General features: G+C 37.2%; 1 protein-coding gene and 1 non-coding gene across 2 annotated transcripts; one reads left to right on the top strand and one right to left on the bottom strand.

The window, feature by feature from the left end:
* Positions 1-267: 267 nt before the first annotated feature.
* LOC144715263 (superoxide dismutase [Fe], chloroplastic-like) lies at positions 268-3332 on the bottom strand. The gene is made up of 9 exons (XM_078590198.1): positions 3236-3332; positions 3085-3122; positions 2955-3017; positions 2682-2870; positions 1547-1718; positions 937-1055; positions 737-763; positions 616-639; positions 268-542 (listed from the first exon to the last, which is right to left on the bottom strand). The coding sequence occupies exons 1-9, from the start codon at positions 3291-3293 to the stop codon at positions 330-332; spliced, it is 903 nt and encodes a 300-aa protein (XP_078446324.1). The 5' UTR covers positions 3294-3332; the 3' UTR covers positions 268-329.
* A 325-nt stretch (positions 3333-3657) lies between these two features.
* LOC144715365 (U6 spliceosomal RNA) lies at positions 3658-3760 on the top strand. Its single transcript, XR_013584598.1, has one exon. It is a non-coding gene; the product is annotated as a U6 spliceosomal RNA (small nuclear RNA).
* Positions 3761-10495: the final 6735 nt, after the last annotated feature.

Raw genomic sequence — 10495 nt, 5'->3', positions numbered from 1 at the left:
TTAGTAAAAAGATCCAGTCAGTGTGTGGAGATCACAGGTTCATAACCTGTTAAAAACATAGTTTTGACTGAATTTTTCGGTCATCAGTGGGAATCCCCATGTGGTTCACCCGCTCCCCCGTCTTTTGTCATGTTTAGGACTCAAAACTGACCTGTCCATTGCCCAAGGGGTTTGGGGCAGTCAGAAATTTGCACAGTTGGGATGAATTTACTCTCCCTTCTGCGAACATCCCTACCAGCCAATCCGACCGCAAAACCCAATGGTGGGTTGAGCTAGATCAGGGCTTGCTTTCAATTTCTGGAGGAAAAATAACAACTCATAAGTAACAGTTATTCTACTTCGGACTCATTTTCTGAGTCCAAGTACATCATGATGGTGTTGTCTTCTTCCTCAGTCTCATAACCCTCTTCTTCCCGCCTCCTCTCTGCCTCCTTCGCACCCTTTGCAGCAATTGCAGCAATAGCCTCATCAAGCCGTGTGCTCGCCGTGTCCCAGGAGATGAGATTGTCTATGAAGGTGGAGACAAAGTCTGCTCTTCGATTCTGTAATGGAAGAACTGAGATCATTCCTAATCTCAAATAGTATCTGTTTCTAGATAAGTAGGCCGCAACTAACCTCATAATCTACGTAGTAAGCATGCTGCGTTTCCATAAAACAACAGAGATAAATGGTAAAAGTTAGATGAGGCTTCAAAGATCATGAAAGTAGAATTTGGGGAAATGAATTAGGGTTGCACCTCCCAGACATCCACGACAATGAGGGGCTGCAACAAGAACAGGCAAAAGTTAGCTTACTGAAGAATGTCGTTTGGCAGATTGAAATAAAACCAGTGAAAAAACATCTATCAACAAAAACCTCAGGGCAGTTATGATGAATCATGCTCTCTCACTCTCTCTCTCTATAGTCAAGAGAGGTGGTGAGTGGAGGGAATCTTACATGGTAGTCCCAAACAAGAGGGTTGATGGCGTTTGAAGATTTCTGAATAACAAGTTTGTGATCAGTATCGGACGGTCGAGGATTAATGGCGTTTCCAACATCAAGAGTGTTCGCTTTATCTGAAAAACAGCAAAAGTAATAAGAAACAAACTCTAAGCTGCAAATAAAACCCATTATTTGTTCAGGAGGTTGATGCGAGCAATGATGACGATGGCATCAATTATCATCATTGTCATCGAACAGTTGACGACGAATAATCATGAATGACGATGAAAATGGCGAGCTTCAGAGACAATTGATGATGATGGATTTTCCATCGCATGCCAACCCTGAGCTGAAACGACACCAATAAAGATGATGAATAGAGGTTGATATTTTATGACATTACTCTTCATCCATCCGTCAATGATGATTCTTCCATCCTCATCATCATTCCCAAGTTTCATCATTCTCATCGGCATCCATGTTTTGGATTGGAAAAATGACGACAACCACTTTTCATTAAGTGATGGATGACGATGAAAAAATCTAGGGAAGCTGATGACAATGATGAATTCAACATCATCTGCCAACCCTACATGCAAAGCCTCATTGAGGGTTTTCTACGGACATGCAAGCCAAGCCCAGCCAGATCCAAACTGAGTAAGCGCAGCCTGCTTGAATTCGTGGAGTAGTCGGTCAACAGAACCAAAATCTCTCTCAATCAACTGCAAGAGCAGCCCGCTTGGCTTTCCTCCACCGCCCGGTTTCATTGAGCTCCAAAAGAAGTCATGATTCCATATCTGCAGTATTTTCATGAAGAAGAATGATCATCAAGCAAATTCAGATCCGGATCAGCAGTAACATTTTCAGAGGAACAGATCATAAATCGGTAATTGTGAAGAATGAGACAGATTTTAATAGGATAACTCTAGTCTGTCGTTGCATTGTATGTGTCTCCCTATCTATCAAGTTATCTATCTAGATATATAATAAAAAATTTTATGTGCATATATCTTAATTAGTATTTCACAGAAACATCAGAAATATGGAGATTGTGAGGAAAATTGACGAATTTTAGTGGGGCAAACGAGTCAGTAGTCACATTCCATATATCTATCTATCTGTTCATCTATCTTTCCATCTTTATATAAATATCTAGCATCTTTACACAACATATCATCAAATCAATGATTGCAAGAAAATAGACAGATTTTTAATGGCACAACCCGAATCAGCAGTTGCATTTCAATAAATATATCTAACTATACATACATCCAGGTATCCATTTCTTCGCAAAAAAATACATCCAGCCATCCATTTATCTAGCTAACAACTCATATACAAATATGTCCAGCAGTTTTAGAGAAATCGGAAATTGTGAGGTAAAATTTTGAGAAACATGTATGTATACAGAATTTTTTGAGAAACAGATCATATAATCCATATAATTGAGAGAAAAATGACGGATTTTAATGTGTAAAAATCTATTTAAGAATCGATCTATCCATCCATCCAGCTATCCCTACAACTATCAAAAATTAAATACGTGTATATCTAGTATTTTCAGAGAAACAAATTATAAAATCGGTGACAGCAAGGGAATAGACGGATTTTAATGGGACAACCAGAATCAGCAGAGGCATCCTCTATTTCTATCTATCATACATCTGTATATATAGAAATATATCAAGCATTTTTTAACGAAACAGATCATAAAATCATGGGTTATGAGGGAAAAGACGGATAAGAATGGGAAAAGGGACCTGGGCGGCGCTGTTGAATGCGGGGAGAGGATTCCCCTTGTTGTATGATCTAAGAACAATTTCTTCGAGAGGCAGTTCATCCAGATCCGTGCCAGCAATCTGGCGGTTGAGATTATCCACATATCCTCTGTGATGCTTCCCCCAGTGATATTCAAGCGTTTCCCTACTCATGTAAGGCTCCAACGCATCCTAATCAAAATACAGACGAACATAAACCCCTAAAAAAACCGAATTTGACAACACAATCAAAGATTTCAACCAGCGAGGCCTCACTAGGGAGTACGGAGGGGCCTTCAACTCGAGTTGAGCAGTGAATCGCGCGCGGCACCTCGTCGCCTAGCACCATTAACGACGAAATCAAGCAAAATAAGCAGGAAAAAGGGTTTAAATCGGAGAAAAAAACCTTGGGATTTTGCCGGAAAAGGGTCGAGATTCTTCCATCTGTTGCTCATGGAAAAGCGCGGAGGAATTAAAATACAAAAAAATGGAAAAGAGGGGAACAAGAATTCCCCATGATTGGTGTGAAAGATGGATTTTTGCGCCATTGGAGGTACCTCGGAATGAAGAAGTAGCCGATGTTGTCGAGGATAGAGCAGCTGCAGACAACACCATCTCTCTCTCTCTCTATCTTTCTGTCTATCTCTCTCTAGGATTTAAGCCAAGCCGAGAGTTGGCAAGGGTCAACTTATAAACCCCAGCGGCCGGCCTGTGAGGTTTTAGTGAACCGGGAATTAAGTGAACCGGACCGGTTCACCATTTTATCTCATAACATGATTTAATGGGTATGATTATTAAAACTTAGATCAATAATTAAAGTCATCATCCATTGATCAGAATGATTTTAAGCACGATGGATATTATCAAACGATCTAACCAACCGATATTGAAATATTTTAAACTATGTAGATTTGGGTCTGATCTATGATAGATTAAAACATTTGATATGTATGAATTGTGCTCCCTAGATAGACTAAAGGTCCCTTCCGGGACATCCAATAAAATTGGATCGATACAGAGAAGATTAGCATGGCCCCTGCGCAAGGATGATACGCACCAATCGAGAAATGGTCCCCAGACTAAAGAACTTCTTTGCGTTCAAAAGATGTAGAAGAACCATGTAAGCTTCATCAAAGGAAATCATGGTTGTATGTGTAACATTAATGGTTTGTGTTATCAAAAAACAATTAAATTTTGTGTACTGAAAATTGTATTTTCTTCCCCAAGATTTAGGGTGTGACACATAGCTGCTTATGGTCAAATATGTCAACCATCTCTATTTCTGGGAAAGGGTATATATTTGAATAAGAAGCAATCTCTCGATTAGAGATTAAACTTGACTATTAAAGGATAGTATTCTGAACATCCCTGAGTTTTGGCTTCAGATTAAACGATCGAGCCTAAAGTATAAGCATTAAACTTATCTTGGGTTCCTGAGATGCGCCACATTTCTGGTCCTTTGCTTTTGTATTATCCTATGTGAGGGCAATGAAATGAGAAAACATTACGTGAATAACGTAGTATCATATAATATTTTATTGCATGTTTAGACAAGCCAAAACATAAAATATAAAACATATATCTGGAAAAGTAAGAAGCATGCAAATTTTAAATTTCATTACTCTAAGAATAAATCACATCAAAAGTACCTCAAGAAGCTCAAAGTAAGCTTATAAAGACAGTCTATTTTTTGAAAAAGTTATGAATAGAGGTAAGTATGGCTCTTTTACCAATGACTAATTAAATGCACATAAGGGTTCAATAATGGATTTTCATGTTCACAGCTTGGACTCTTACTCTTGTTCTTACTGTCATAACTAATGCTGGTCCACAAGTTCCATAATAAATAAAAAATATGCATATATCATAATTTATATTTTTATTCATATTTGATTAATAGGTGGCATACAAATAATTTTAACTAAAATGTGAATGAATGAATGTCTTCAAGAAAAATTCAACTCATCTAGAATAAATAAACTAGGACACCAACATATAAACTGTGGATTAAGGTGTGCCTTCGTTTGTGCCTTAAGGATTGATAACCTAGACTAAAAGTCTTTAATCCAAATCAATGATGAGTTACTACAATTCTTGATCAGTTTCTTACTTGTATGTATATATAAACTTTTGTCTCTGTAATTTTTTTAAAAATTCCAAATTTACTCCACCTCCAAAATATTCTCACTTTTTTCAAATACATTCTTCTTAATTTTATTAGAGTTACTTAAAAATAAAGAAATTAAAATTTTTCTTATGTCTTGGTATGTTCTTGGGAATTTAACGTAGTAAAATGTCGGCCTTTGAAAAAACCATTATTATTGGAACCACAGTGAAAATATTTTGGGTTCTGCACATTTGGACAGGACTTGATATGTTGTTGACCAGACTGTGGCAGATATTGGACACAGCTAATCTGATGACATCAAAATGGATATCCAGTATAATCAATTATCACATCACACATGCATGAAAATACAAAATTTTCAAATTGGGTCATATGGTAGTATAATATGTCACTTCATGTCCTTGACACATCACATGACGATGGCAAAAACCATCCTCTAAGGTCAAATGTACAAATGAAATATTTTTTAATTTCAAATTTATGTTATTTTAGACCTTCTTCCTCTCTCCATGTCAACCTCTCACAGTCACAGGTGGAAACACCATTGATAAAAACACAACAGCCATTGATGAAATTATTTCTTCCACATGCGAACCAGTGAAGAAAGGCCTGTTATAAAAAAATTCCCATATTTTGGATTTTGGAGCGTCGTAGAGGGGAAGGGAGGGGAAAGGAGAAAAAAGAAGGTGGAGAGAGGCAAAGTGAAAGAGGGACACAAATGGCATGCTATTTGTATTAATAACTTCACTCATTTTCTGTGTAAATTTTCATTTAAATCATCATAAATGTATGCTATTATAGCTTACAACTCCTTGCTGTAACGTAAGCACGAGGTTCAGACTTTTCTTATTTTTTTGGTATTTTAGCATGGTTTTCTAACATTAATTTCATAACTAAAATAAGTATATAAATAAATAATTTTAATTATATTAACTCAAATTTATTTATATTTTTATGAGTGTTTGGCTTTTTCAAGTCTTTCTAAATTTTTGTATCATTCTAGCAATCCACCATTGGGAAGGAGACAGAAAAATGGATGCCTTGTGAAAAAGGCATCCTTGTATTTTTTTCCTAATTTTAATTAGCAGAGTGATTTCCTTATTCAAAAATTTTTTGGGTCCATTCTTTCATTCCAATAGTGGAGGATTGTAGGAGTGTCATTCTGATTAATACATATGAAGAAAAGGCACCAGTCGGTGCTTCAGTCATGTGAGGACTAAGTTAGTATGATCTTCATTTTTTTTACTTACGTCTTTTTCCTTTTTCTTCGGTTAATGCCATAGAGACATGATATTTTCGCCATCTAATTATTACGACCCATTTTTCTACTCTTTGGTGTATATCTGCCTCATCTCCCTTGTATCATCAATGGTAAATCCACATAGTTTACCCTGTTGTGCCACTCATTACTGTGTAATAGCCACCATCTCCATCAGAATCAGCAGTGGTATTTCATTCATATACTCCAATCCCTTCACACCACCACCAGCAACTGAAACACGGCTGTACCGAAGCACTTGCTAAGGTATTTAATTGTAATTATCTAATATTTATTATTATAAATTTAAAAAAATCCCAAAATATTCTATAAAGTTTGGACATAGTAAGTGAATTTGGATAAGTATTATCCATGATTTATAGAATTACTTTGAATTAATTGTCACCAGTTTGTTTTTATTAAATTAGATTTACTTCCTAATTTAAATATAAAAAAGCAAAATATTAGAAATGAAAGCTAAAATTCACTTATTCAATACCTGCTCCTTGTGGATTTGACCCATGCTTAACCTATGCTCGAAAGGAAAACTATAAATATTGTTTAATTAACCCAATATTAAGTTTATAAGAGGGTGATAAGGAAATGGATTGAAGTGATAAACGGGATGATAAGAGGGATAAGTGAAATGTAGATAAAATAGGAGAGGATGGATTTGGGAGAGTTTTAGAGGGAGACAGGTGGTATTGGTGAGGGAGGGCTGAGAGGAGGGAATCAGAACTGAATAAGGAGGGGGTGATGAGGGAAGGGATTAAAAGTAAGGATAGGTTGAGATTAAGGGAAAGGTAGGGATGGATAAAGAATGAGGGAATTGAGGAGGGAGGAAGTTAGGAATAAAGGGAGAAGTATTAGGACTGAATAGGGATGAGCAAATAGGTAAGGGTAGAGAAAGGAGGTATGGATTAGAAGAGAGGAAATTGAGATATGGATTAAGGAAGAGGGTAGGGGATTTGGGAGGGAGGGGGGAAGAGAGGAAGGGGACAGATGGAAAAAGAAGGAAAGAAGGGAAATAAGGGGAATTAGAGGGGGGAATAGGGTACTTTGTTGGGTGGGGGGGGGGGGGGGGTGAAGGATGGGGGTTTTAGGGGGGGGCGGGGAGTGATGGGATTGGAGACAGGATAAGGACTGCGAGGGGAAAGGGGGGGTCAGGGATGACAAGGAGGAAAGGTTTGGATGTAATTGATGATGTGGGATAGTTGGTGAAGGGTGGGGGGAGGGGTAGGAAAGAGAGTGGGATTATAGTGGAAGGATGGGGATGATGAGAGGGGATGGAGGCAGTGAAGGGGGATTGGAGTCAGGCGGGAGGATGAGTATGTCAAGGGGAAATTAGATGTAATATGGTGGTTAGGGGGGAGAGGATGGTGATGGGTGTTGGGAGGGGAAGGGAAAGAGGTAAACCTCAAATTTAAAGTTTCATCTAATTTAGTATTTCAATTTTGAATTTTTATAATAACTTATTTATTTTTATATACATGTTATGTTTCTTGTATTTTATTTAGTTTCTCATGTATTCTTGTTTATTATAATTTTTAATATGTTTTAAATTTTATTGTAGCTACTACTAGAGATGGCGTACCAAGTAAGTCGCATTGAGAATGGTTGCCAAAATATGTTCCATAAATCCATGTGATTCATGTTATATGATTTTGTATGTAATGAACTTTGAAATCATCAATGATACATAGGTTGGGGGAGGTAGGTACACTTGATTGATTTCCATGATCGGAAACTTGACCCACATGTACACTATATTAAATAGATGTTAAGATTGTAGTCCAACACCTTTAGCGACATCTTGAGTACTCCCATCAAAGGGTTATGATGAGTTGAAGGGCATTCCTAGTGGACAACACCCTAGTTTTTAGCTGATGGGCCAAATCTGAATGGTGATGATAACCCATGAACCATGACAAGACAAAGAAGGTCATTTGCTAATTTCGCAAGGTCATAGACTGACCATCAATCATTAGAGACAACTAGGGCTCTAAGATAATGTGGAGGTAAACTATTTGGAAGAATTTCAACCTCCTTGTTCAAAGATGATAAAGGCCTATAATTTTTAGTTTTATGAGCTAACAAAGAGAATATCATGGAGTTGCTTTCTGACATTCTTGACGGAATAATGTGGCCTAGATTCCAATACCATTTCTATGTGTTGTTTAAGTTCATTGATGTAAATTTCAGTCACTATTTTTCATTGATAGATCTTATTTTATGTTTTTCATATTCAAAGGATATTTTAAGTAGACATCAAAATATCTAGAATAATTACACTATCTAATCCTACTTTTAAGCTGTGTGCTTGACCCTATGACCATTAGTGTAGAGACACTAAGGATGGATAATGAGTGCTCTTTGGGGAAAGAGTTCACGTAATTGATCCATCTAAATTCCTCAATGGTATTATACTTTACTATGAATAAATTGAAACATGTTATGTTCATGTAAGTAGACTAACACCTGACACACCAAATACGTCTTTTGTAAGAATTGTTATATTTTGACTACAACTTAAGAGTATCTAACAATGGGATTCAAATAAGTCATAACTCTTATATACCAAGAAGTCCAAGAATGTGATTGGATTGTCAAGATGGGATTGTTTGCCATCAGTATATGGGGAGATGGACTTGGGGAAGAAATGTTAAATCACCTAGAAAGGGTAACTGGTAGTTTGGAGGAGACACTCTCAAATGATCTTCGATACATATTTTACTAACTATAATGATGGATTAATGTTTGATGGTTAACCACATCTAAATGACTTGTGACTCTTACACGAATGAGGGATCATATGTATACATTAAATGACAATGGTAAAGGTTCCATAAGAGAGTTCATTCAGTACTATGTCTCTTGTATCACCGATTGTGTAGCCATTGGACCAAATGAAGATCACCACACATCAGTCTCTCTACTTAATTTAGCTCCTCAAGAGCCAAGTCCTCTATAAGCTTCTCTGCACATCAAGAAATATTCCAACTCACTCTTTTCTAATACCCATTGATCTCATCATCTAGTTGAGGATGCATATTATTGACCACTTTATCCGACAAGAGGTGGATGAATAAACTTGATGCCTTTAAGTTTTTTTGTTGGGTTATAGAGGCCAAAATATGGATGATTCCCAGCAGAAGACTTAAAAAAAGTGTTACAACACCAACAAAACATGAAATGAATCACATGTGCACGTCTTGGATCCTCTAGTGAGACAAGTCGAGTTGCCCATGTGTGCATCTAGATGTCTCAACACAATCCTCAGCACGTCAATTCTACTCTTGTGTCTTGGCGAGCTCTATTCAACCTCCATCATCATTGTTACACCATCTTAATCGCATCAGGAGTGGAAAGGAGCTAAGGGGAGAAGGGAGAAGAAGGGAAATTATTCAAGGCCCTTGAACAATTCTAGCCTAGGTGAATTTAATTCAAGGCCTTCCCCAATAAAAACTAAATGGGTATTTTACATAAACCCCCCAAACTTAAGTAGATCTTCCGACATCCAAAGCCCATTTTGTGTATGACCCTCTAGGCTCATGTGTCAGTCTAGTTAACAACTCGAGCAGCCCAATAACCTTTATTGGCCTTCCAAATTAACTATATCAACATATAGGTTAATTAAAGCCGGATCAATTTAACCCAACCGATAGGTTGAGTTTCCAACACATGGGGTGCCAAGCTACACCTCATGCTCTAGAAGATGTAAAAGAGTATGTTCATCATCGGTTACTATGTACGTATAATACCTTGTCCACGTGACGCTCCTAGGATGACTTAGGGTATGGTAAACTGTCAAACCCTAATTGGGCATTTGAGTTAGTACTGATGTTTTCATAAATCATCGGAGAACTCTTCACTGATATTTCAGTGCCTTGGCCAAGGACTTCATCGCATCATCTTCCTCGAGCTCTCACCTCTTATATTGAGGGTGGATGATCCCATCTAGACCAACCAATAATCATCGTGAACTTTTTGATGCACCCGAACTAAGACTATTTAGAATCGCATGACTAGGGACATGTAGGTCATAATCAATGTACAATTGTCCATCCACAAGACGCCTTTGGTGTCTCAGGACTACTTAGACAACATTGACATGAATCAACATGATAGACATTTCAATATAATATCATTAAGGGATTCGTGCACATCAAATTAGTAAACTCTTTCTACTTAAGCACACCCATTATATATCCATAGTGTCACCACACTATTGGCTATGGGATTGGTCATATTAATCATATGAGTGAGGCTAGACATTGTTATTCTATCCAGATATTTCCATGTCCTTCTTGAGTATCCTTTGAATAGGCATATTTATAACACATACTTAAAGACTAGAGATCTCTATCTTATGATCTCATCGTAATTCATCAAGTGCTTTCATGTATTTGTGGATTTCATTAAAAGCATCAG

The sequence above is a fragment of the Wolffia australiana genome, chromosome 18, assembly GCF_029677425.1.
Source record: "Wolffia australiana isolate 7733 chromosome 18, ASM2967742v1".
NCBI lineage: Eukaryota > Viridiplantae > Streptophyta > Magnoliopsida > Alismatales > Araceae > Wolffia > Wolffia australiana.
Note: the sequence above shows the minus strand (reverse complement) of the source record. Positions and strands in the feature narration are given on the sequence as shown.

Bases quoted from the DNA above. Each gene is read 5' to 3' on its own strand.
- LOC144715263 (XM_078590198.1), bottom strand. From the start codon at position 3,293: ATGGTGTTGTCTGCAGCTGCTCTATCCTCGACAACATCGGCTACTTCT. The intron at 1,719-2,681 runs GTCCCTTTTCCC...AAAATACTGCAG, and splicing joins CATTCAACAGCGCCGCCCAG to ATATGGAATCATGACTTCTT. The intron at 640-736 runs GTGCAACCCTAA...ATGGAAACGCAG, and splicing joins TTGTCGTGGATGTCTGGGAG to CATGCTTACTACGTAGATTA.